Genomic DNA, 25960 nt, shown 5'->3' with positions numbered 1-25960 from the left:
TGAATCCCAGGGAGCTCATAACCCCCATGTGCATTCAAACAGATCAGGCTGGCTGAGTCCCTAGGGGGAGTGTGGTGATGCTAGTGTGCACCGGGTTTGCCCTCCTTCCCTGCCCCCTTCCCTCCCCTCTCTCTGGCTCGCGGCGCCCCTGCTGTGGCCGTGTGAGAAGCACGGAGGGACAGGTGGCTGCTCAGCGGAGCAGGCCCTGCACAGCCAAGTCTGCTGCCCAGAGGGCTACCAGGGCTGCCCTAGTGCACGGCTTCCACCCAGGGAGCTGGGAGTCGTCTGCCCGAGGCCTCTGCCATCCATCCAGTTGGCTGGCACAGCCCAGGCCCTGAGCATGCTGGCAGCCAAGGAAGGAGGCCAGGCCTCCAATCTTCCCACGGCCACCGCGGGGCTCCACTCACCTAGCCCTGCACCTTCCGGCTGCTTCATTCTCTCCACTGTCCAAATCCTCTTCCTTTTCATCCTAAAATGTGCTCCCTGCACAGGCCTCCCCAACCATTCCCCCAAGACAGCCCACAAAGCTACACTCCAACACACTTATCTTTGGAGCTTCCTTGAAGATGAGTCTTGCTTAGAAGAGTCCATCGTGGAAGAAGGGGAGTGAGGATCCCTCATCACCCTGCCCAGCTACTGGTTTGCTCAGCCCCAAACTGTTGGCAGGACAAGCAGGGGCCCCTCCCTGAAAGCTTTGTTTTCGTTCAAAGATAAAACATAGCTGTTAGAAATAATTCAAACATGAGTGGTCACGGAGTTTCTGTTTGAGGAGACAGAAAGCTTTAGAGATAGTGGCACAAGCTTGTGAAGGTGATTAATGCCACTGAATGGTATACCTCAAAATGGTTAAAATTGTAAATGTTATGTCATATATATTTTACCACCACAAAAAAAAACTGCAAAAAAATTATATGATATGAACCTCTGCAGGCTGCCAATTGCTTGCGGTCTCGACGATGCCTGGAACAGAAGGGGGCCTGGCAAGGGAGGAGGGGCTTCAGAAAGGCTCAGGGGAGAGGAGAGATAAGATAAAGGAGCCCAGAGGAGCCTTGCACCCTGAGGCCTGAGCAATCCCAGCTCAGGGCCCTGCTGCCTCCGGAATTCAGATTTGGGTCCACCTACAGACCCAACTAATGACAATGGTGACCCTGTGTGCTCACTTAGTTTTCATAGCAAGGGAATAAGGTCAGTGTTATGATTTCAGCTTTATAGATGAAGACCAGAAACTTGCCTAAAGCCACACAGTTAGTGGCCAAGCTGGGGCTCAGCGTCAAGTCTGATACCAAACTCCCCCCTCTAACCACCATTATGTGATTGGCGCACCTGCTGGGATGATAGATCACAGGGAGAAAGGAGCTCTTCCTTCCTCATAGCTGCTTACCCAGAATGACACAGCCGTGACTGGGGGTGGTCTGGAGGGTGCTGTGGCATGGGTACCCTGAGACACCTGGGAAGGAAGGCCCAGAAGCCTGAGGTGCAGGAGCATGTATTAGAAGCTAGGGTGCTACTGGTTTCTCCACAGAGGGAGACAGTAGGCAGGGGAGGGAGGGCCAGTGGGGCTGGGGGACTCAGGTGGAGGTGGCCAAACAGGGAGGAGAGAGGAGCAGCCCGGACCAGGCTGGGGAAGGAGGAGGAGGTGCTGGCTGTCGTTGTCGCTGTCATCTGCGACATGCCTAGGCCGGTGCCCGAGGTTCAGGGGTACGGGCCATTTCCACTCTGAGTACAGGGCTGGGGGCAGCTCCTGGTTATGCTTTTTCTTGCTGCTGTGCCGCCAGCAGACCTCGGCCTTAGATACTTACGGTTTGGTCCTCTTTTCCTGGAAATGATCGGGACCTCTGAGCAGCACTTGTAAACTTGAGTACAGAAACTGGGGAGGACTTGGCTTGAAGCTGGGTGAGTGTGCTGATGACAGAGATTCGCCTCAGGGTTTCTTTCCCAGAGGACATCGAGGGACAGAGCTGTGGCCAGCGGCCACCAGGGCTAAGGGTGCAGTTGGGCCCTATGGTGCTACCAGAGGGCCTGCAGGGGCAGAGCGTCTGAGGTCCGGGGCGAAGGCTGCCCACCGCCCACCCAGTTGCAGTCAGGGCTCACCGAGGCCCTGAGATGGACCGAGGGGGGTCTCCCTCTCTCTCAGACACGCCCATGGCCCCCCCCCCAGATCCTCCCTCATCTTCATCCTCCCCAGATGCTCCCTTTCACACACATTCCATTCCTCTCCTGGTTTGGCAGTCTCTGCCAGGGTCCGAACTGTCTCCTCTTCTGTCCCCTCCCAGCATGTAAGTGCTGGTGGTGTCACACTCTGCTCGGGGCTCCCCAGGCTTCAGAGGATTGGTGAGTTAACCCAGAACTATAGGTGGGGACCCCACAGGCCTGGAAAGTGGGGGTTGGGAGCAGGGCTGACGCCTGGGCTGCTCTCCGGTGAGGCTCCCCGTGGTGGGCTGGGCCACTTCCAGCGGAGGCCGCAGCCACTACACTTCACATCCCCCTTCCCAACAAACAACACGTCCTCCCTGGGGGTGAGGCAACAGGTGGGGCAGCAGGCAACACGGCAGACGGACCTGTTAGTTGGAAGCAGGAGGGGAGAAGCTGGTAGGTGTTGGTGTTGAAAACAGACATTCTGGGAAATAAAAAGGAGCATTCGCTCCTCAATCCATGCCCCACTGCCCCCTCTTTGGGTGAATAACAGAGGATTCAGTGGGATTTCTATTTCAAATTCCTCATTTATTTTGACATTCACTTGGTTGTGACTCCCAGTTATCAAAGATGCAGGACAGGACATCGGTTAGCAGGAGCAGTGAAGTGGAGGTGGAGACGAATTGGCGGAGGACAGGGTGTTCCCAGCCTCTCCTCTTCCTCCTGTGAGGGTGCAATTTGAAAAGTGTCCAGGGTGTCCCACAGTACAGACTCCACAGCTAAAAAGTGCAGCGCAGTTGAATGGGTGAGCTCCCTCTTCCGTAGGTAAGGCCCTCACAGAGACAGGGAGGCGGACAGGCAATCTGGAGACTGTGCCCTACACACCATGGGGGTGTGTAGGGGAGAGCCATGGCCCATCATCTCTCCAGTGCCCCAAACCCAGATCTCGATGTGTAGATTGACAAGATCTAGGCTAGGAAAGCTACAGGAGAGGGGACTAAGATGCCTTTCGCTAAGGGACCCCAATAGATCAGAGCAAGAAAGAAGCAGGTGATAGTTGACTGGGCCGTCTTGATTTCTGCAAAGGCAGGAGGAACAAGGACATTATGTCTTGGTGAGGAACAACAGCCTTTGCTGTGGAATTCCCGGGCAGCAAGGCACTGGGGCTGTTCATCAGGAGGCCACCGTGGCTGCCAGACCCAGCAGCTTATGTCTAGGGGGTGTGCTTGGCCCAATAAGGACTGGTGATGGGATGGAGGATGTTAAAGTTGCTGTCCTAAACTGGCCTCCCTGGATCAGGAGACAGATCTCATTACCCCCTGCCTGGAGCTGCCTCCTGGTACGAGGAAATGCTACCATTTGAGATCACCCAGGAGGAGAACCAGTGTTTGCTTTTCACTGACAATAAAAATCATTTTGCCTGCTAACCCTGTATTTCACGGTGGTCATTCAGCCCTCAACACACATTCCTGCACGCTGGATCAGGCAATTGGCAAGTGCATCTAGCCCCTGCCAGGATCGGGGCAAGGGAAAGGAGCACGGCTGGCAAATATTTTCAGGAAGTCCTGGCTGTGTGGAGCACTAATGGTCTCCTAGGGTCTGTCTGGGCAGGTGGCAGGTCTCATTTGCCTGGAGAAAATGGGGTCTCAGAGAAGTTAAATGACCAGTCCTAGAGCTAATGAGTGACCTCAGTGTGACCAGAGCCCAGGTCCTCTGATTCTTAACCCGGTGTGCCCTGATCACAGATGAGATGCAAGGTGACAAGTGCCCAATGAAACAAGGTGTGGTGAATTCTCTCCCTCCTCCCCTCTCTGCCGGCTGCACCTGGCCCTTCTCCAACGCGAAGTCATGATTTCAGCGCAGGGGCTAGCTCTTTCCCTGCCCGCCATCTGCAGAGGCTGTGACCCAGAAGTGGTGGGGGTTGGGCATGCCGTCAGAAAGGGGAGCAGCCACCCCTTACTGTAGAAGCAACTGGAAAATTCATCAGGTGCATTCCCTCAAATGGCATCAGGCCACAGCGGAGTTCTAAGTGGGAAGTGAGGGCTGGGCTCGGGCAATTAACAGGCCCTCGCTGGAGCCTGGGGTTTTGGGGGGTGCAGCGGAGGGAGGGCAGCAAGCATGGAATCCAGGAGTGGGGGCTGCTGACCCTGGTGGAATGAAGTTGTCCAGCTCTGGGAGGACATGGCTGGCTGCCCGAGTGGGACGCCGGGCCTCTAAAGGGGCGTACATGGCTTCAGTGCTATAGCATCGACCCCTGGGAGACTCTGCAGGCTTTCCCGTACCAGCCGGCTGGTTGCCATGGGATGAGCCACCTTAATCACCTTTCACTCATGCTGTCTGAAGGTCGGGTTTTCCTTTCTAGTTGATACATCAGAGACTCTTCCACTCTGCAGCTCCCAAAGCTGGCAAAGCCCCTGGTGTGTGATGCGTGTGGGTGGTGACAGGTGTGTGCACCCCTGAGAACACACACCCCCTCACAGCACTGCTCCCACACGTGCTGCTCAGGGTGGCAGACCGGGGCCCCAGAGACCATCAGCAAGAAGATCTTGTTTGCTGAGCTGCTCAAACTCAGTAACATAACTTGAACCAGGTTCTCTAGCAGAGGCAGCTGGTCCCAGAAGCAGAGAAAGAGGATTTGGGGCGGGGGGGCGGGGGGAGACAAGGCTGGGCATCACTTTTCAGTGCATTCCCCACAAATAACCTTATGTCACTGCCTCCCAAGTCCACTCACTGTGTCCCACGAGGAAGGGGAATGTAGTGTGTTCCAGAATCAACATCCCCATGGGAGCAGCTACAGGGACTGCTGTCCCCGTGATAACCAAATACCAAGCTGGATTGTGAACTGGGATTCGTTCTAGCAAGCAGGTCCCGAAGAGGTCCCCTTGACACCTTCCTCTCCCTTCTCAGGCTCTGCAGTGCCTTGCTTCTCACCTCTCCCCTCGCCCTAGGTCTCTATCCTTCTTCCATCCCCCACGGAGTCTGGGGGCCTCCAGCGCCTTTGCTTAGCTTTCCCTGATGTCCCTCCTCTCACAGGCCGGCGACGCTGGGGCGCTGGGGTGGGGGGCAAGGAAACCAAGAGGACTTGCGGTGGCGGGGCTGGAGCCTGTGGAGGAACGAACGTCCCAGCCCAGAAACAGGTGCCGCTGCCCGGGCATCCTGCCAGCGCCCCCGCACTCGGGCCACGGGGCCGGGCCCTGCTCTGGTTCCCCACGCACTCGCACTCGGCAGCTTGAATTCCCCTGTGGGGCAAGAAAAGCCAAAACAAACAAACAAACGCAAAACCCCAAATCCTGGCAGTCCTCGTGGGCTGTTGGACGGGTCACCTGCTGCCCGCACTGCTCCTGTCGGGACAGCAGCATTGGTCTGTGGAGGGGCCGGGGAGGGGGTCACACGTCTGTACTAATAGCCCTTGGATTGGTGAAGGCCTCGCGCCCAGAGCCCGGCCACGTCACCGGGTAACTCTGGGGCGCTGCCAACTTGAAGGGTGGCGGTCCCCCTTCCTTGTAGTAGGCAGGAGCGAAGGGGAGCCTCTCGCCTCCACCCCCGTTGGGTACCATGTCAGCCGTCCGTATGTAAAAGGGGGAGCTGTACGGGGAGCAGGTGGTGCAGTGGGCGGCCGCCACCCCGCACGGCTGGCCGCAGGGCTCGCTGGTGAGAGGCGCCAGGCCAACGCGGCCGTCCGGGGCTCGGGAGCTGCAGGCATTACAGGTGGGGTGTGCGGGCAGGTCGTGCTCCTCCTCCTCCTCGTCTGCATCTTCGGCTCTGCTCTTCTTGCAGCAGTAATACTGAGGGGAGAGTGCGGAGGGATGCCTGAGGGCTGGATGCTCCCCTTTGAGTGCGCAAAGGCACCTGCGCCCCTGACCCGCTGCAGAGAGCTATTTCGGGTCGGGACTACACCTTCACACCAGACACCCATGTCCCACCACTATTCCACCGGTATTCCCAGCCCTCCCAGACCAATACCTTCCCCTTTCCCTCGCCTCACTTCCTAGTGCATCGTCTCCAGGCTGTGGTTGACAGCAGCAGGGCAGCAGAGAGGAGGGACACACAGTCCTATTGAGGACAGGTGTGGGGCCGCTGGGAGCAGCTTTCCTAGCCTCCCCAGAGGAGGTGCCCTTCCCACCACTCCTGAAATCTCAGATATGCCAGAGACACAACACGATGACCCGATGTCTTCCCAGCATACCCTCTTGGGGTACCCCAAAGTGTGCAGACTGTGGGAGATGCACAGCTCCTTTCTGGTCACCCCCAACTCCCTCACATTCCAAGGCTTCGAGTGTTGTCCCCCTCGAAGTGGGCCTCCAGGTTCTGCCCCTAGAAGGGAGGGTGGTTTGCTGGTGGCCTCTGGGGACTGACCTGGAGCCTACAGTAGCACAGGACCGCGATGATGCAGAGGAGGATGACCGTAGCTAGGATTCCGCCAGTGATGACAACTGTTCCCGCTGTCATCCGCCCGATGCCCCATCAAACTCTGCAAAGATGTGTGCAGAGAGGTGAGGGGCAGCCACACCGGGCAGGCCTGGGGCAGGGAGGCCTCCTGGAACTTTCTACATGCTCGGAGGCAGGGAGGACCTAAAGGCAGCTGGAAGAGCAGGGCCAGGGGCCCTGAGACACAGGGGCTTCCTGAAGACAGAGGGTGGCTGAGGCCTGGGCCAGCCTACCCCGGAGGGAAAAGAGGAAGCAGAGCCCTAACAGAAGGCGGAACTCTGTTCTAGGCTTCTGTTGGGTTTGGAAGGTTCTTGCTGTCTTTCTCGAACTCTCCTCTCGGCCCCCCCGCCCTCACCCCGAGGCTCCAAGACACAAAGACAGCAGCTTCTTTTCCCAGGGGCTTCGTCTGTGGCATAGCTCTAAGCTCTCCTGGCTTGTGGGTTACTCCTCAAAACACCTTTTGGGAGAGTCATTAATTATCTCTGTCTCACACATGATGAACTCAGGCTTTGATCGGCTGGGCTGAGATCCTACGAAGCCTGGTTCACCCCAAAGGCCATGCTCTTGGCTGCCCGCCAGGGCACAAACAGCCCTTGATCAGGGGGTGGGGACGGGGTTTGAATCTTAAAAGTTCCACCTGGTTCTATCCTGGCTTAAACCCACACTCCTACTGGGGGCATCCCTGCTCTCTTTCCAGCTCTTGTGGAAAACTAGAGCAAGGTGAGGCCGCAGGGAGTGGGTGACAGGCAGCGTCCTGGCTCCTGGAAGGTGGTGGCAAGACTGGAGGATGGGTCCTGCTCACGGGGGTAAGGTTCTGGACATGAGGCCGTGTGGCCCCGGGCAGGTTCCCTTCCAGGCACTGAATCGGGACTTCCCAGCCCCCCGGGCACATGGGGACCAAGGCTGGATGGGCCAGGGCAGCAGGGTGGGTGGGGGGACTTGGCTTCTTGAGGAAGGAAGCACGACCATAAGCACTTACGTTCAGGAAAGGGAACGGTGACCTGAAAGACAAAAAAGGGGACAAGGATGTGGGAAGAAGAGTGTTACCCCTGAGAAAGGGTTGGATTACTCCCTAAGCCCCACCTTACCACCCCCAGTTTGCCTTCCCCACTGTGAGCTCTGTAGCTGCCGCTGATAAGCCCACACATACCCTCGAGAGGGTCTCCAGCTGTGCCTTGTGCTGTGGCCGACAGACATTGCACCTGAGTGTCCCTCTGGGGTGTCAGACTCTGGTATGACAGTTTAAGGCATCACTCTCTTTCCAAATGGGCACCCCCCACCTCTCTGTAATTGCTTCCCCCAGAGCCGCTGAGAGGTCCAGCAGGCTATTCATTACTCGAAGGGCAAGTGTGACTGGACCACAGCCTCTGTCCACTTTGGAAGTTGTGCACCCTGTGTACCCGGTGGAAGGGGCACCTTCACCCACATACCATCTGCCCCTCACCATCATCGTGCCCCCACCCAGCATGCTTTGCCTTGCCCCACTTGCCTGCATGCTCCCCACCAATTTTTCTTCCCTCCTCACCTGGCACTGCCCCCCACATGAATCCTCTGTCCATCAGGCAGGCCCAGTTCTTTTTTTTTTTTTAATTTTATTTATGTATTTGACAGAGAGAGAGCACAAGCGAGGGCAGTGGCTTAAGGAGAGGGAGAGGCAGACTCCCCACTGAGCGGGGAGCCCGATGGAGGGCTCGATCCCCAGACCCCGGGATCATGACCTGAGCCAAAGGCAGACACTTAATCGACTGAGCCACCCAGGCACCCAGGCAGGACCAGTTCTTAAGAAGCTTAGAGTCTAGTGATGAAAAGACACTTAACATACCTTATGATATGGCGTAAGACACACAGACCAGGGGCTGTGGGGACACAGAGGAAGAAGTAACTAACTAGTTGGGGAAGGTTCCCTGGAAGATGTTATGCTTGAGCTGGGTCCTAGAAGCTGAGTGGGGGTGTGCCCTGTAGGCAAGTAGGCAAGTGGAGAGGCCAGATGTGTGAAAGACCATGAGGCATCCAGGAACTATAAGGAATCTGGAAAGGCCGGGTAGGGTAGGCACCAAGTGGGGAGGCTGTAAGCCAGGTAAGGACTGGCATTTAACTCTGAGGGGTTAATTCCTCAGAATTAACCTGAGGGGCTGCTGCTAGCAGAGTGCATGAGCCCGCTCTCTCCACCTGTTTAGATCCTGCTCACCCTCCAGTGCTCAGAGAGACCTCCCTGACTCCCCCGTCATGGAGCGCTCTCTCTCTGGATTCCCACTGCAAGGCCTTTCCGTGGGCCACTTTCCAGACCTTATCTTTGCAGGATGCTTGTCAACTTTGACGTGGGAACACCTTGACTCCTCCAGTACATGAGAAGTCCTCTGGGATCAGGCGTTGGGTCCTGCAGGGCTTCCTACCCTGCGGCGTCATACAGAGCGCTGCTAGCAAGGGGTGCTGGAGGACGGGGCAGTGCTCCCGCGGGGCCTTCGCGGGCCTCACGCTTAGGACTCGGACCTACCACCAGGGGGCAGCAAGCTGCATCGCTCAGCTCCCATCCGGTCGGGGCGACCAGAGAGCATCCCGGCTCAAGTCCAATTTGACGGACTTTGCACAGATGTAGGGCGGGCCTTGCTTCGAGATTCGCTGGGTCTGGCTGGGGAGGAGGGTGGAGCTGAACCTCAGCCTTGGGAGGGAGAATTTATGTGCCCTCATTACAACCTGACTCCACTCTCCCCTGCCTGCCTGGCCTGCTCACCACGGAGGGTTGTTTGAGAGACAGAGAGGCCTGTGGAGTGACCTCAAGTTGAAGGCAGCAGTGACTCACTACCTCCAAGTCTTGGCCTCGCCCCCTGAGATGTTAGCCTGTTTTAGGATACAGGGAATTATGAAGCTATATAGGAACAGAACCCTCCCTCCTCCTGACCTCCCTGCCTGGCCTCCCCTCTTTGAGTACTATGAAACCGTGCAGCAGAGGTGGCCTGGAAATGGGGGAGCAGGGCAGTGCAGGCAGAGGCACAGATCTGAAGGCCCAGCTGAGGCCCAACTGTGCCATTTAGCAGCCACCCCATCTTGGAAACTGACCTCCTTTTGCACTTGGAAAAGATTAACAAAAAACTCAGCTTACAAGTACACTTGTGAGGAAAAAGTGAGGCTCATATATGCAAGGGCCCCTTAGAAACTCCTAAAAGATCCTTTAAACACAGTCATTCGAGGGGAAAAGGAAGGCCCAGACATTCTGTTTGTGGGCTTCAGTCTGACCTTATAATCATAAACCGAGAAGGCACGTGTAAAGGGCGTGCAAGAGGCCAGCCAGGTCCTAGCTGCTTTCCCTAAAAGAGACCCCATACTAATGGTACAATTTAGCATTTAAACTATATCCAGCGGCTCTGATTATTGCAGGTGGGTTCATTTTTCTCTTTGCAACCAGATGCAAACGATCACAATGACTGCCTGAATCTAAACAGCACTCTACCTTCTACAACGTGCTTCCATTTACATCCCCTCCTGTGATGGGCAGGCTCAAAGATGGCCCCACGAGCCCCGCCTTGCATGCTCCCCTTCCCTCGAGGGTGGATGCCATCTGTGACTTACTTCTAATCAACAGAACACAGCAGAGATGATGGGATGTCACCTCTGTGAATAGATTAGATAACATTCTGACTACTTGCTGGCTAGCCAACTCCTTCCCTTGCTGGTTTGGATGCAGCAAGTTGCCATGTTGGAAAATCCATGTGGCAAGGAACAGGGGGGTGGCCCCTGCCCCCCAGTCCAATGATCTAAATGGAACTGGACAATCACAGAAGTGAAATTGGAAGTGAGTCCTCCCCCAGTTGAGCTTCGAGATGAAGAAGCCCCAATGCACCTTGAATGCAGCCTGATGACAGACTCTTATAGCAAGTGTCTGAGTCAGGACCCAAGGGCCAGTGCCATGGAGTTTCCATCATCCAACTGCCTTCTGATGAGCTTCCTAAGGACAGGAGAAAGAGGTTCCCTCCCAGGGCCTAGCAGATGGGTTCAGTGGCAGCCAAGTCAGGGATCAAGGGCAGCCAAAGAAGTCAAACCTATTGCCAACTAAAGACTCCCAGGCCTGCCCTCTGTGACCAGAACTTTTTGGACCTCACTCCCCACCAACACGCCTCCCCACCCAGGGACCAGACACCTTCTCCTGCGGGGAGAGGGTCAGCCTACACCTCACACTTACGTGAGATAGTGAAGGCTCGGTCACGCAGGCTGTGCCTGAGCAGACAGAGGTTGGGGGTGCGTCATGGCCAAGGGCATCAATTCCTGCCAGAGAAGAGAGGGGAAGGTTAGTGAGAGCTTGAAGGGGAGGCCAAGAGGCCAGACAGACCCCCAAGACTATGAGGGGATGTCCCCCACAGGGCCTGTTTGTTGACAGGAACCTGGGGACAGCCCTGTAAGGCCACATCCTATCCTGTCTTTGTTTCCTTCCCTTGGTGCCAGTGGCTAGAACCCGCTGCCCAACGTGGTAGCAGGACAGTGGGCAAGAGCCTCTGCCGATTCTGGGAAGTGGGGTTCAGTGTGGACACAGGAGCCCAGCTCCCTCTCTCCCACTCCTCTGGAGAGTTCTGGCCAGTTCCCTGGCAAACGTGTTCCTGTTGCCTGCCTGGTTGATCCTTTTTTCTATGGCATCACACACCTCCTCCCCATTCCCTTCCCCATTCTTCCCTGGGCCTGTCCATATTCCCAGTACCCAGAGCCCACATTCCTTTCCCTTATGCCAAAATCCCGACTTCCCTCAGGACAGTGTGCCCACAGGACAGTCATGTGAGCGAGTTCACACCCATGTGGTGAGGGAGGAGGGGGAGGCAGGATCTTCCTGGGATATTTAAGAATCCAGTGTACGCTAATTACTGAGGGCGAAAATGAAATTCATTAAATATCCACTCAGCATTATTCCCAGGAGAGTCTGGACTCTAAACTGGGAAGAAGAGAATGGGGAGAGGAAGGATGCTCTCTGGTGATGCTTAGTTCTGCTCATTGTCCTGAGGGGGGGAAGGCCCCACTGGGTGTCTTTGTATGGGGGAGGGAACGCAACCAATAACTGGATGCAAGGAGCCAGCTTCCACACGATGGCGCGGAGGCCTCTGGGCTCTCTGCACAGCCAGAAGCTAGAGGTCAAAGGGCAGACATTAGTGTACCTCAAGGCCTGATGCTCATCTGAGTTCAGCAGGTCTCAGGAGCAGACCTCTGAGACAAGTTGAGAAGGCAGATGTTCACCTACAGAGTCAGCACAGCCCCGCCTTCACCTCCCTCCAGATCTAGGCCTTCATGCCCAGGGTGTTCTGGGCACTCGGGCCTTCTTCTCTCAAAGATGCTCTCACTCTCATTAAAATGGAAGTCATACAGAACATGAGAGACTCCTAACTCTGGGAAACGAACAAGGAGTGGTAGAAAGGGGGGGCGGGCAGGGGGTTAGGGTGACTGGGTGACGGGCACTGAGGGGAGCACTTGATGGGATGAGCACTGGGTGTTATACTATATGTTGGCACATTGAACTCCAATAAAAAAAATATACAAAAAAAAATGGAAGTCATTAGTGGCTAGTGTCAGTGTGGGACTCTGCTCAAGTCTTGACTGAGATGCCAACTGATAGAAACCAGAGGAGCGAAGGGAGTTTGGGACAGATCCCTCTTCCCCAGCCCTGTGCAGGGGAATATACGGGGGAACGTCAAAAAGTCTGTTTCAGGATCTAGGGAACTTTCCTCCGCTTTGAAAAATACAGATGGGTCATAAACTTGGTGAAGGTTTGGTGCGGAGGATTTCCTTGGCAAGAGTCGTTGCTGAGCCATGAACCCCTTACTCCCGCCCCCAGGAGGAGGGCGGAGGGACTGGCAGGGGCCGGCTATCCTGTGTCCTGTCCAGTAGGCCTACCTGGAGGCATGAGAAGAGCCTCGTCCCCTAGGCTGGAGCTGGACATTCAGACACCCAAAGGCTGAGCAAGGAGTCATAAGAGCTGCCTGGGACAGAGCCAGTGTGTTTGCCTGGGGTCCAGGAGCTGGTGGAGAGAGGGGGCCAGCAGGGAACCTCAAAAGAGCTCACAAAATTACATCCACAAAAGCAAAAGCCCCTTTGAAGCTTCCCCTGCTCCCTAACCAGTAAGAATTCCCCAGTTCAATCTGGCAGCTAGTGAAACAGCAGCTCTTGGGGGTGGTGGGAGGAAGGTGAGAGTTGGGGAAGTACAGACAGCAAAGGGACTTGGCCCACTGCCAAAGGTGCTTCCAGGCCGAAGCAGATCCCAAACAGCGCAATAACACGGTCGATTATTCAATTATTCCAATTTCCAAATTGAGACTGCAGCTATAGGTGAGAGGTACCACAGACTATCACCTGAGAGTGGGTGACAGGAAATGGGACTGGCCCAAGTCTTTGTCTAGGGGCAGGGGAGATTTCTTCCACTGAATACACTTTAAAGGGATGCTCAAAAGAAAAAAAAAAAAAAAGAAACTTGTCTGTTGAGCACAAATCATGCAATATGCTTATTTGACCTACTGGTTACTTATTTAAAAAAATGATCCGTGGAAATGGAAGGACTCTAAGAGATCTGGCCCAGTATTTATTTTCTAGATAAAGAAACCAAGTTCAGAGAGGACAAGTGACTGGCTTAACCACACACACAGCAAGATAGAGACAGAGAGACAGAGGCACCGGGTGGGGAGCCTGCTGGCCTCGGGCCAGGCCCCTGCCATCAGGCTGCTGTCTCTCCCGCACAGGAGAGAGCCAAGGTGTCTCCTGAAGTAGAGCCTTTCAAATTATCTTGATAGTAACAATCACCTGAGTCCCATGTTTTTGTTTTTGTTTTTTTAAAAAAAAACAGACCCCAGGGGCGCCTGGGTGGCTCAGTCGGTTAAGTGTCTACCTTCAGCTCAGATCAAGATCCAGGGGTCCTGGGATCGAGCCCTAAGCAGGTAGCCTGTTTCTTCCTCTCCTCCCCATTTATACTCTCTTGCTATCTCTCTCTCTCTCTCAGATAAATACAGAAAATAAAAAATAATAATAATAAAAAAGAGACTCCAGACCCACCAAGGCAGCATCTCCAGAGGAGGGGCCCAGGAATCTGCGTTTCTAACAGGTTTGAGTCTTCCCATCTGGCCCCTTTTAGGAGATGACGTAGGAATGAAAGTCTTTGGGAGGATTTCAGGCTGCAGGCAGCAGGGGAGGTAGGTGACCTTGCAGAGCCGGTGGCATCATCCGCAGCCCATAAGACAGGCTCTGGATTCGGTGTCCTTGTGGCAAGTGGGCCAGGAGGCAGGGGGAAGAGGGGAGTGCAGGGGACCACAGGTTCGTGGCAACCCCGGAGCCAACAAAGGGTCAGTGAGGGGGGATCTCAAAGGCCATTGGGCCCGTGGAGGCTGGTGGGGGAATGAAAGGCCACCCTGATAGGATGTCTTGGGAAGTGAGGGTCCCGGCTCCGCACAAGGCCAGGGGTCTGTGCCGTCCCCGAGGGGCCCCTGACCTCAGTGACTTCAGCTCCTAGAGGTGGGGTCCCCTCCTGGCTGCCTGAGCCCCGGCGGCCACAGCAAGGCAGCCACAGCTGGCAGCAGTACATGTAATCAACGCCCGGCTGCCCCCTGCTCCCCGCTCGGCCCCTTAGGAGCACAGGTTAATTGAGTGGGGCCTAAGCACCGCTGATCTCAATTTCTTCCGAGGCAATTAAGCCTTCTCCAATCAGGGGAGCCCTGGGTGGCTCAGCTGTTTAGCTCCTCCTGCCTTCAGCCCAGGGCATGATCCTGGAGTCCCAGGATCGAGTCCCACATCAGGCTCCCTACATGGGGCCTGCTTCTGCCTCTCTCTCTCTAATGAATAAATAAATAAAATATTTTTTTAAAAAGCCTTCTCCAATCATTAACTCATGAAATTGACACAGCAGGTTGGTGGCCCCGGAGAAAGGGAACGGGTTCTCTTCCCCATTGCGGGTCTTCCTAGACTGAGTCCTAGGCTTCCATTGTGCTGGTGGCTGTCACCAGGCCCAGATCCCCAGGGGGAGGGTGGGAGGAAGGCGGCCAGATCGGCGCCTCTGTCCCCAGCAGACAAACACAGCACAGAGACGCATGTGCTGCTTGAGAAGAGGTCTCCTTGGGGTACGAGAAATCCTTGCAAATCGTCAAGGGAAAAAAGGGAAACTTGATGTCCTACCAGGAGAGTGAAGCGATCACCCAAAGTCGCGATTTAACTGAGGAATACGAACTGTCCCCGTGGCAAGCTCTTATTTCACCCTGGTGGCACCGGCAAGAATCGGAAAGCCGGCTCGTGCCCAGGGTCGGAGCAGCCACCAAGGGAGAGACCCAGGGCCACCACGTCATATCAAGTCCGCACACAGCCCACAAGGTCTGCTCCTGAGTCTACATCCCCCAAACTTCTCAACGCGTCCATAAGGGGTCATGCGTGAAAGATGTTCATTGCTGTTTGTTCACAGTGGCGGGGAACTGGAAGCGAGCCCAGTGATCATCACTGGGGACAGGAGAGGTCAAGTCAGCTAGATGCCACCTCACAGGGTAATGCAACTGTTGAAAGCACGGGACAGGAGAGACCAGAGAAACAGCGGGAAATCTTAGCACAGCGCTAAGTGAAAAACAAACAAAAAGGCAAAACAGAGCAAGCTGTATAATACTGCCTACATAGATTTAAAATGCAAGCATACAGATCACCAATTCACATTTTCAAGAATACATACCAGAAAAATGGGTCACATTGTAGGTTAGAATGGCTGCCCTATGGGAGGAGAACGGGATGGGGAGCAGCGCAGAGAAAAGCATAGAAAGCCAGAGAGAGGCTTAGCACAGACCCACGGTAAGCAATAATGGGCTACGATCTGCGGAGTATGATTAACTTCCCCTTCTGCACCCGAGGTCCAATTTGAACAAAGAGAAAATAAAGCAAGGGGCTTTCACCACCTCCAGGAAGCCTTCCATGATGCATCTGATGTTGCACATTTTTGTTTAGCCTTCCTTTCTGTCCCCAGGTAACTACTGTTCATACACTGCTGTCCCGTGGATGTACTCTGCCTCCTTCGTTAGATTACAGACCATCTGAGGGCACAGACTGGGACTCCTGTGTCTTCATAAAGCTCCACTCCAGCTGCCAGGTGTTCCGCGCGATCTAGACACAGGAATGACCAGCTCTCAGGGGGAAGTTGCTTTGTGTGCAGAATGCGATCCCACCACACAGCCTTGCACTCTGGGCTCATCTGCTGAGATAGAGGGAGGAGCACTAGGCTAGGAGTACCACTCTGGGCTTACGTTCTATCTTCTATGCTCCCTTGGGTGACTTTGGACAATTAATAATCTTCTTGAGGTTCATCTGCAAAATGAAGGTAAATGACACACCTTTCTTTACATGGTAAGGATTATGGGAAGGGGGATGTAATTTTGAATTATGCTGCCTTTTGGGGAGAATGGGTGTTGTTCCAAGGGCTCAGGGTCCCCACATCCTTCTGTGCCACCAGCAAAAGAAAATACTTTCTTCTCACTTGTCCCTTGATAATATGGTCATGCCAAGATTTGGGACTAGACCTGGTAAGAGCTGGACCACTCGACACAACAGAATGAGAAGAGTTTAATGAGGTGTATGGTAGCAGGTGGACCAGAGAAGGTGGGATGAGAAAGAAAGGGGATCTAGAAAAATTGGCTGAGGCTGGGGGGGTCTTGGCCAGTTAAAAATCCCAGAAGTTAGCAAAAAGGGCTTTTAAGACCTGGGAGGTCTCTAAATTTTTTGTGTGGTCCTCTCAAACTGTTGGTAATTCACAAATGTGATATTTTTCTCATTTGTGGCAAGCGGATGAAGGGGCTGAACTCAGGCCTGGGTTTCTATTGGTGGAACACAAATGACACAAGAACTAATTCTGCAGACGGGGGTTTGAGCAGGTCCTACCTAGATCCCTAGAACACAAGACCCCAGCTCAGATAGGAGTTACGCATCAGGTAACTCATGTGAAAATACTTTGTCATTCCTCTTCCATTCTGGCCCTGACCTGCCTCTCAGATAAAATGTGTCCTAAGGTTCCTGATCATGACCTCGACTAGCATTCTGGCTGAGACCTTTGTGTCTCAACATGATACTCATGGAAAAACCTATGTCATTCCCCTCATTTATTCTTCAGCTGATAGTTGTTGAGCACAGTGGCTGGCATTGAGCTCCACTTTGGGAATATAAAAGTGAGGCAGAGCACCTCATGAAGCTCACAGGGGGGGACGCCTGGGTGGCTCAGTGGTTGAGCATCTGCCTTCAGCTCAGGGGGTGATCCCAAGGTCCTGGGATAGAGTCCTGCTTCGGGTTCCCCTCTTCCTATGTCTCTGCCTGTGTCTCTCATGAATAAATAAACAAAATCTGCAGAAGAAGAGAAGAAGAAGAAGAAGAAGAAGAAGAAGAAGAAGAAGAAGAAGAAGAAGAAGAAGGAGGAGGAGGAGGAGGAGGAGGAGGAGGAGGAGGAGGAGGAGGAGGAGGAGGAGGAGGAGGAGGAGGGGAAGGAGAAGAAGAAGAAAGAAGAAGAAGAAGAAGAAGAAGAAGAAGAAGAAGAAGAAGAAGAAGAAGCAGCAGCAGCTCAGGGAGTGGGAGAGAAGCAGGTCCCAGGACCCTCAGAGGGGCTCACTCTGCAGTCCCTGTCAGACTACTACAGGCTTGAGCCTGCAAATCCCCCGGAGCAGGGAGCCCTGCTTGTTCAGGGTTTGGGGTTATCAGTAAATGTTTGTTGCAGATAAATAGCAAAGTTGGTGGGGCGGGGGAGGGGGGCTGCTCTGCAGGGAGATGCAGATTGGCCCATCCCTGTTCCACCCCAGCTCTTCTGGGACCCCCACATTCCACGCTCTTTCCCAGCCTGACCATTTGCAGGAGGGAAGGCAGCACCATGGCCTGTGTCGTGGGAAGGGACTGGCTTTTCCTTTCCATGAGGTGCGTCATTCTGCACCACGGGCTCGGATTTCTCTCCATCTGTATTTGATGTCTACTGTTGTTTGGAAGGTGTTCTGAGATCCCCAGGCAGCAGGCTTCCAGCCCGATGACTGCTAAGCAGGCTTGTTAGGGAAGGCAGAGGTGTCCGTGGGGCTTATTTCTCCTCTCTAGCAAGATGTCAGTGGGCTGGAAGAGAGCCACATGACAACCCAGGCCATGCAATGGAGGGAGAGCTGGTTTTTTGAGGCCAGATGGCAACAAGGAGGGCCCGGCCTTGGAGCTGAAAAGGCAGCCAGAGGGAGCTAGCCTGTGAAGGGACCTGGTCAGGGACCCAGGTGTCAAAGCCGGGGAAGAGGGCGGGAGGCTGGCTCGAGCTTTCCTAGGGTGCCAGGAGTTGAAGGAGGGATAAAATTATACTGAGGGAAATTTAGACCGAATCCAAGATAAAGCGCACAGGACGTAAGCAAGTGTAACAGTGAAACTGGCCTGGGAGCATTCCAGGGCTGCACCAGTGTAGTCCGACTGGGCCGGACTGAGGGCAGGAGGAGGCTGGGACATCCCGGGGGGGTGGGGGGTGGACAACAAGGCAGCCTGTGGGCTTGGAGACCTTAAGACATGCAGCAGAATTTATTCAGTATCTTTAATCATTTCTGAGAAAACATTCTAAAATGGGCAAGAGAGGCAGGAGGAGGACTGTCAGAGGCATCCAGGAGCAGCTGATCAGGTGCGGGAGGCGGCAGGCCTTTGCTGGGGTGCTGGGGGTACAGTGCCCCATGGAGGCCCCGGGAGCCGAAAACCGAGGGCTTCGGCAGGGGCAGGCCCAGCACAGACACGGCAGGGCCTGCGAGAGGGCGGCGGAACCCGCAAGGAAGGCCTGCGACTAGCTGGGAACAGAACCGTCCCCACCCTGACTCGGTGAGCAGGAATAAGCCGCTCTCATCCAGACGTGTCTCATCCTCAAGGCCACGGCACACCATGGCTCTATGTTCTGGGTCTAGCATTTCTGAACTAATTTGGGGGTGTCTTTGTGAAGGACCAAGTTAAGCTCTTCTAAAAACTGACCTGCTTAACTATGGGAGTCCACGTAAAAGGAGGTAAACGAAGGAAACAGCATCTGTATCTGGATGAATCATATTTCCATCTGATTGACATACTCTGATTTTTCTTGTGATGGTTCTTTCAGCTAAATCTTTATCCCTTTGCACCTTGTAGATGGGACTGGGGAGGCTTTTACAGATGCTCTACTGCAGCTTCTAACTCTTCCCCCAGAGGCAGAGATTAAGGACGTTTCATCCACTGGCACCCAAGGGCTGAGGCAGGGGTGGGGTGGGGACTGTACGTGGTCAGCTTACCCATCGGGGAAGCCTCTAGAACAGGCTGATCCAGAGAAGCCAGGAAACAGGTTAAGAAAATTAGGAAGAGCAACTTTACACTTCTTCTGTGTAATAGGAAAATATGTTAACGTAGGATGTTTATGGGCTCTCTCCTCCTCTGCTTGCTGCTAACCTGTCTACCAGCTCATCTCCTGGAGTGCGCAGATTTGGGGTAAAAGAGAGGCTGGGAGGTCCCATGCTGTTGGCATTTATGTGAGCTAGAAAGCTCAGAATACTGACTAAATACACTTGGACAATGAGAGGAGAGGAGGAGAAACCCAAGAGCCAGAATGAAAAGCATTTGAAAGGCATTCTGGAAGGATGGAGAGAAGAGGAGGCTCAAGGTGGCCGCCATGTGCTTGAGATACTGGGAGAGATGGAGATGGGGAAAGAAGATATTTTGAGGTTTTTTATATATTATGAATACAATTTCTCCCACTGGGATCTTCCCAAAATGTGCAATCAAGATTTAAATTGCTTTCCAAATATGCTTTTTTTTTTTTTTTTTCCATACTGGATTTGAATTTCCTGGAATGAGACTCCTTGAAGAGACTGATACAATGGGGTAACTTTTTCTTTTCTGTTGTGGGTTATCATCATAAAGGAATATAACTTGTCTAAACAAAAATAATCAGTAGCAATTTAGTTAAATGAGTGCCACTTTAGGTAAAGTCAGAAAGCATTTATAAACCCAAAATTATGGAGATCCCTGGGTGGCTCAGCAGTTTAGCACCTGCCTTCGGCCCAGGGCATGATCCTGGAGACCTGGATCGACTCCTGCATTGGGCTCCCTGCATGAAGCCTGCTTCTCCCTCCCTCTGCCTGTGTCTCTGCCTCTCTCTGTCTGTGTGTCTCTCAGGAAGAAATAAATAAAATCTTTTAAAAAAAATTGTAAGCTTGCACATGCACGTGTGTGCACATGCTTGTTTCTGTAGAGGCAGAATGTAGCCTTCCTCAGATATCAGAGAGCTCTGTGACTTCAGAGAGGTTAAGGACCACTGAGTGAGATGATGTATAGAAAGGATGTAAAAGAGGAACGGCATGGCTAAGAAGATGGCAGTTCTAAAAATAAAAACAAAAATAGAAAGGAAGGAAGGAAGGAAGGAAGGGAGGGAGGGAGAGAGGGAGGGAGGGAGGGAAGGGAAGAGAAGAGAGGGAGGGAAAGAGGGAGGTTGGAAGGGAAAGAGGGAGGAAGGGAGGGAGACTCGTGTCTGGGGACCTGCAGGTAGAGTAAGAAGAATCATTAAATTTAAATCAGCTATGTGCGGTCAAGACAGAAGTCCTTTCCACAAGCAAATATAAGCCAAATGGAGGAGAAAATAAAAAGACACAAAGAAGTCAGGAATTTGGTAGGAAACATGGATGACAAACAACTCCTCAAAATGTCCCCAGCAGGTAACCCCTCTGGGACAAGCCCACTGACCCATGGCCAAGGCAGCAGCACACATCTGGCTCTCTGACTCTCTTTAACCCCCAAAGGGGACATTTTAAAAAGACCTCCTCCTATGTGAATGATCACGCCTTAATTTCATACATTTTCCTACTTGTTATTTTGTGCTTTTTAAAATCAATTTCTTTGAAAATTACCTATTAGGCAAGTTAATACTGACAGTGTCATAAATACTATAAATGTTTTTCCTAGTATGGACTCCATCTCCATGCAAAAGTTTAAAATTTTTAGGGAGCTAAATCTTTTATCACTTTTTCTTTCCTACTTTGCTTAGAAAGTTTTCTTGCACACAAGTTTATGTAAGGGGTTTCTCATTTTTTAAATCTAATTCTTCATCCAGCATGGATCTGGTTTTATACTCAAACGGTTTCAGTTTCAGTATTTTTTTTTTAGATAGAGAATCAATTTGTTATTGAGCCTAATTTTCTTAGAATTAAATTATCATCTTTCCACACATATTATATACATATTAATTTCAGATTTATTTTTTTTAAATTTATTTATTTATTTATGATAGTCACAGAGAGAGAGAGAGAGAGAGAGGCAGAGACACAGGCAGAGGGAGAAGCAGGCTCCATGCACCGGGAGCCCGACGTGGGATTCGATCCCGGGTCTCCAGGATCCGGCCCTGAGCCAAAGGCAGGCGCTAAACCGCTGCGCCACCCAGGGATCCCAGATTTATTTATATATAGATCTGTGAATCTGCTTTTCAGTTCTACTTACCTATTTACCTACAATTATTAATAAACCCTACTGTCTTTATTAAGTTGTCTCATAATAAATTTTAATAGCTGGTAAGACTATATTTCAACTTTTTACTGAAATGCAATATACACAGGATGCCTGGGTGGCTCAGCAGTTGGGCATCTGCCTTTGGCTCAGGGTGTGATCCCGGGATCTGGGATCGAGTCCCACATCAGGCTTCCTGTGGGGAGCCTGCTTCTTCTGCCTATGTCTCTGCCTCTCTCTCTGTGTGTCTCTCATGAATAAATAAATAAATATTTTAAAAAATAATCTTAAAAAAAGGAATGCAATATACAGAAAGTATACTAATAATAAACAAGCATCTTGATGAATCTTCCCACGTTGAACACACCCATTGTACCCTGCATCCTAGAAGGCTCCCCTGGAGCTTTGGCTTATGGATCTGCTTAAACCCCAGCAGAGCTCTGCTGGATGGCACGTGAGTACAGACTTTTCCATGGCCATTAGCTCCTCTTCTGTTAGCTCTTGGGCTACAGCTTCTTACTTGATGACTCAAAGCCTCATAATAGGAAGCCAAGGTGGGGAAAATTGTTGTGGTGGGACTATGATGAGAAAAGAAATGTGGGCTCTAGTTCTGGGGCTTTTCCACCAGAAGGGCACTAAACCATGTCATCTGTAAGTGAGCAAAAGGGAAAAGCTCCTGGAACCTGTACCCTCACCATGTCTTATCAACAGCAGGAAGAGCTAGCCCATTCCCCTTTCAGACTCTGCTATCCAGACTAGTGCAATGGGGAGGATCTGGACACAGTCCCCTTGAGAGGGCTATGGGCCGCAGGCGAGGGCAGGGGCTGCTGCCCCCTTCGCCCTTACAGAGAGCTGCCAGGGGAACACAGCCAGCCCCAAAGCAGAGCTGCTCTGGGTAACAATGTAAAATGAGTTCTCTCTTGTGGACAAGGGAATCTTTATGGGTGATGCCATGTTTAGAAAAACATTTTTCCTTCTTAATTTGGAGTTTAGACTGAACCGTCTCTGAGAACGATTTGACGTCGGAAGGTATTTGCTATGAGTGTGTGTGTGCATCCCAGTTCGAATCAACACTAACCCTCCGGAGAACTGCAGTAGGCATCTCTACCCACCGCACCACCTGAAGAGAGACAGACAGAGAGTGGACAGACAGGGAGGGCCAAAGCCCAACTCTGACTGCCCCGCCCCAAGTGCCCAATGGAATTACACTGACTAGCTCAGACTCTGTGAAGCAAACTGCTGGAATACTGTGTCCTTGCATTGCCACGGAGGGACAGGGGGACAGACCCTAAGATCACAGCCTGTGAGTCATGGACTGAAGAATGGTCCTCTCTCAGAAAGAGAGACAGAAAAGGAAAAAGTGGGAAAGAACGTTCTTTCTGTCCATTTAGATAACAGTATCAGACTGGCCATTTCTATTTCCTCCTCCTTGCAGAAGCCTCACTGCTAATTATTCCCAACTTGCCAATCAAATCTGTTACACACTCAAGCCTTGGGGAAGTTCAGAGGGATGAGCCACTAACGGCGAGGGTGCCTTCTTCTCCACCGCAGTTTCACGGAAGCTAATGTAGCAGAGGCAGCACAGCGTGAGAAGGCCAGCGACCCCAGAGTCCTGGGGGAAGAGCCAGCAAAGTGGAGCAGCTGAGAATGGCAGCGAGAGGAAGAGAAGGAGCATCCCATGAGGAAATGCTGATGCTAGTGGCTGCCTTGTGGCTGAATGTGGCCAACTTTCTTATTTTCTTAAATTTTCTGGAGCAGTTGTGGGGGTGGGGGAAGAAGGGAGAGGGAGAAAGACAACATCTGGCTAACAGATAAAAGAAGATGAGCTGAAAGCTGCCTGTCTGTAACTGTCACCCGTTCAAGCTGGTTGGCCCCCAATGGTCATTTATGATAGATTTGTCTCTCTTCAAAAGACAGCTTTCTCAACATCTCAAGACAGCAATGGCATACAAGGCCCTTCATGCTCAGTTAGCTGCTGGGACAGAGAAATCTCCAAATCTGGGACCTGGCCTTCCACATGGTAACATAGGGACTAGGGGTCCTCCCATTTAGTGACTCTGCCTGTAGCCGTCCAGACAGAGGAAGAGTGGGGGATCACTGCAGGAAGGGTTTGGTGGGCCAGACGGGGAAGTGGTGCACATCACTCCTACTCACATCCCATCATCAGGCCATGCCAAACCACATGGTAGGCTGGGAGGCATAAAGGGGCTATGTGCCCAGGAGGAAGGAGGAGCACAGTCCCTAACTTCCAGTCCATCCTTATTTCTTGGCATTATCTCTTTGTATTTTTGCTCCAATAATGCTACGTGTCATTTCCTAGGTAAGACATTCTCTGCTCTATATGGCAAATTTCTATTACCCCTTTAGGGATCAGCTCAAGAAGCCCCTCCCACCCCTCTTAGGCATTCCTTGACTCCTCTAGGCAGATGTAAGCACTTCCTCTTCTCTACATTATAGAAAGCTCCTTTGTAGCACTGGCATGATTTATAATTCATAATTTATCATTGTTTTTAATTATGAAAAAACCTGCCTCCTTTGCTAAACTGCCAGCCCAGTGCAAGCTGGAATAATGTTTCTATCTCTGTACCTGCTTAGCAGAGTGCCTAGAACAAAGAGGACTCGGTAAACACCCAGTGATTGAATGAACAGAAGAATCTCTCTTCCTGCTTTTCTTTTTCTTCAGGCTAAATGTTCTCATTTCCTTCTACTTTTCCCCAAGCAGCATGGCTTCCAGTTTTTCATCATCCTTGTCTCCATCTTTAGAATGAGCTCCAATTTGTCTACATCCATCAGAAGATGTGGAGCCACAGATCTGAGCAGGGCACTCTGGGTTTGAACTGATTGGGGCTGATTCACTGAGCTGACTTTGCCCCTTTGCTTGATAGTAAAATCCACAGCAGATTGGGGGGTAGGGCCCCAGCTATGGTCATAGACACTTCTTTCCTCTTGGAATACTTCCCTGCAGCCACGCACATCTACTATTCACCCAGGAATCATCCATTCTAACAACATTTTCAAGACCTTAGAGGAGGGATGTTAAGTTTGGATGTGTAAGGTATTGCTGGGTTATATGGGACTCTGAAAATTATGCCAGATGCTTCTATGTCCACAGATAGGGACAATCACTTTGCAGCAGATTTTCTTTCTTAGTAGGGGAATCACTCGAGTAGACATTTTTTGTCACATAAATACAAATGACTGGTGTGATGGATGGAGCACAACATCTATTCCATCCTCCTTCTTGCTTGTCTCATTGAAAGCCCAAGGCTGGAATGCTAAAAGTGACACTTTCCAGACTCCCTTATATCTAGGGTTCTGGACATGATTTAAGTGTGGCCAGTCAGATGCACTGGCATGAGATCGGGAAGTGGACGTAAAGCAGAAGCTGCTTTTCTGCTGCTCTGCTGGCAAATGGGGTTTTTGACATGGAGTTTTCTGGAGCAGAGTTGTCAGAGGTCTCAGTGTCTCTCGACAGGCAGCGCTAGTGGCATCCATTCTTTGTAATGCTGGATCTGTGTGGCTCTGGAACCAACAGCTGTGGTGGCAGCTTCTGGATCTCTGGATTACAGCTAAGGCTGTGTGCAGCTATAGCCAGCAACTACAGTCTCAGCTTCATGATCCCTCAGCTTCCTGACATGGTGCTATTGTTTCAAGAGTCACCTGTAGGGGCTCAGCCTAGATCCTGCACCTGAGATCTTCCAATGACTTATAAGCATTTAATACCCTGAATTAAATACACCTGTCTTGAAATAGCTGAAATTAAATAAACAAAAATAAAGACAACTAGAAGAAGAAAAATAATTTAAAAAAACAGGTAGAGTTACTTCTGTTTTTTGCAACCCAAACAACGAGCAGACATCCACTGACCACCAGGAAAGGTAACCCAAACCATTTGTGGCTTGATGAAAACTGTACCTCTCTTCTTGAGATCAGAGCTGAAAACTTAGGGAATGAATTTGTATAAGGGTCCCAAGATTCTTCTGAAAGAGCAAAAGCCAAGACTTTAACTCCTTCTCCCCAAGATTTAAAGTTAGGGAATCCTGTAGAATGGCCCTGATCAAGATATGCTGGAAATAAAGAACTGCAGGGGTGGGGTGGGGAGATGGGGTGGCAGTAGGCATCTGTGGAGGATTCAGGCTTAACAGTTGGGGGGGATTGCTGGTTCTAACATGTCACCTGGCTCAGGCCAGAAGCCTTTCCTTATCCAGTTGCCTTAGCATAATATGGGGCCTTGAGGAACCATGGCTGGATGGGACCCAAGAAATACTTAACTTGGGACCATGGCCTGTTCAGGGACCACCAAGTAGTGGACACATATGTCCACTAGACAATCCAGAAGTAGCATTAAGTAGTACATTATGTAGCATCAATCAATGCAAGTAGACTCACCAGAATTTCTAGTTTCTTTCTTGGTCTTGTACCTACAAACAGGAGTAGCCTTCCTCTGGGTTGAGTAAGACCCTTAAGGTTTGGAGGAAGAAGGTAAGAGAGTACTCAAGAGGCAGATATGGAACTTTCAGCCAATAAGAACATTTAAGGGTTGAGCAATTAATTAGAGAAAAGGGTGGATCATTCACGTTATAGGCACAGAAGAAAAACCTAACTACATTCCAAATTCAAACTTATGTATGAAAGAACTCAGAATATTAATGGAAGGTAAATAATAAGTTGGAAAAGTAACTATGATAATGTGAAAGCATACTTTGATGATAAAGGAATATATTAAGATCAAATGGGTAAATGACCAAAGCACAGAAATGGACAGTTTACAAAGGATGAAGTGAATTAATAGGCATATGTAGTAAAAGGATGAAGTGAATTAGTCCAATCTCACTAATAGTCAAAGAGTGCAAATTGTGACTTATTTCTTCCTTTTACTAAATTGGGGGACATTTTAATACCTAGTGCTGATTAGATTGGAGTTTAATACTCTATATTGCTGGATGAAAATTTATAAAACTCCATG

The 25960-nt window shown here is 51.6% G+C and overlaps 1 protein-coding gene across 8 annotated transcripts in view; it reads right to left on the bottom strand.

Annotated features, from left to right (window-relative positions):
- Nucleotides 1–2700: 2700 nt before the first annotated feature.
- Nucleotides 2701–25960, bottom strand: part of LOC144316217 (protein FAM163A) — a 78460-nt gene continuing 55200 nt past the window's right edge. For 3 of the 8 annotated variants that reach the window (XM_077901886.1, XM_077901885.1, XM_077901887.1), the window contains exons 2-6: nucleotides 10739–10821; nucleotides 8384–8417; nucleotides 7541–7562; nucleotides 6490–6604; nucleotides 2701–5918 (exon numbers count right to left, since the gene is read on the bottom strand). In XM_077901886.1, coding sequence (XP_077758012.1) covers nucleotides 5520–5918; nucleotides 6490–6582 — 492 coding nt within the window. In that variant the 5' untranslated portion in view covers nucleotides 6583–6604; nucleotides 7541–7562; nucleotides 8384–8417; nucleotides 10739–10821 and the 3' untranslated portion in view covers nucleotides 2701–5519. The remainder of the gene's footprint in view (nucleotides 5919–6489; nucleotides 6605–7540; nucleotides 7563–8383; nucleotides 8418–10738; nucleotides 10822–25960) is intronic. The other 5 variants (XM_077901882.1, XM_077901881.1, XM_077901883.1 and 2 more) reach the window with 3 other exon arrangements.

Source organism: Canis aureus, chromosome 6 (assembly GCF_053574225.1).
Source record: "Canis aureus isolate CA01 chromosome 6, VMU_Caureus_v.1.0, whole genome shotgun sequence".
In the NCBI taxonomy this organism is placed as follows: Eukaryota; Metazoa; Chordata; class Mammalia; order Carnivora; family Canidae; genus Canis; species Canis aureus.
This window is presented reverse-complemented; position numbering and strand designations above follow the sequence as displayed.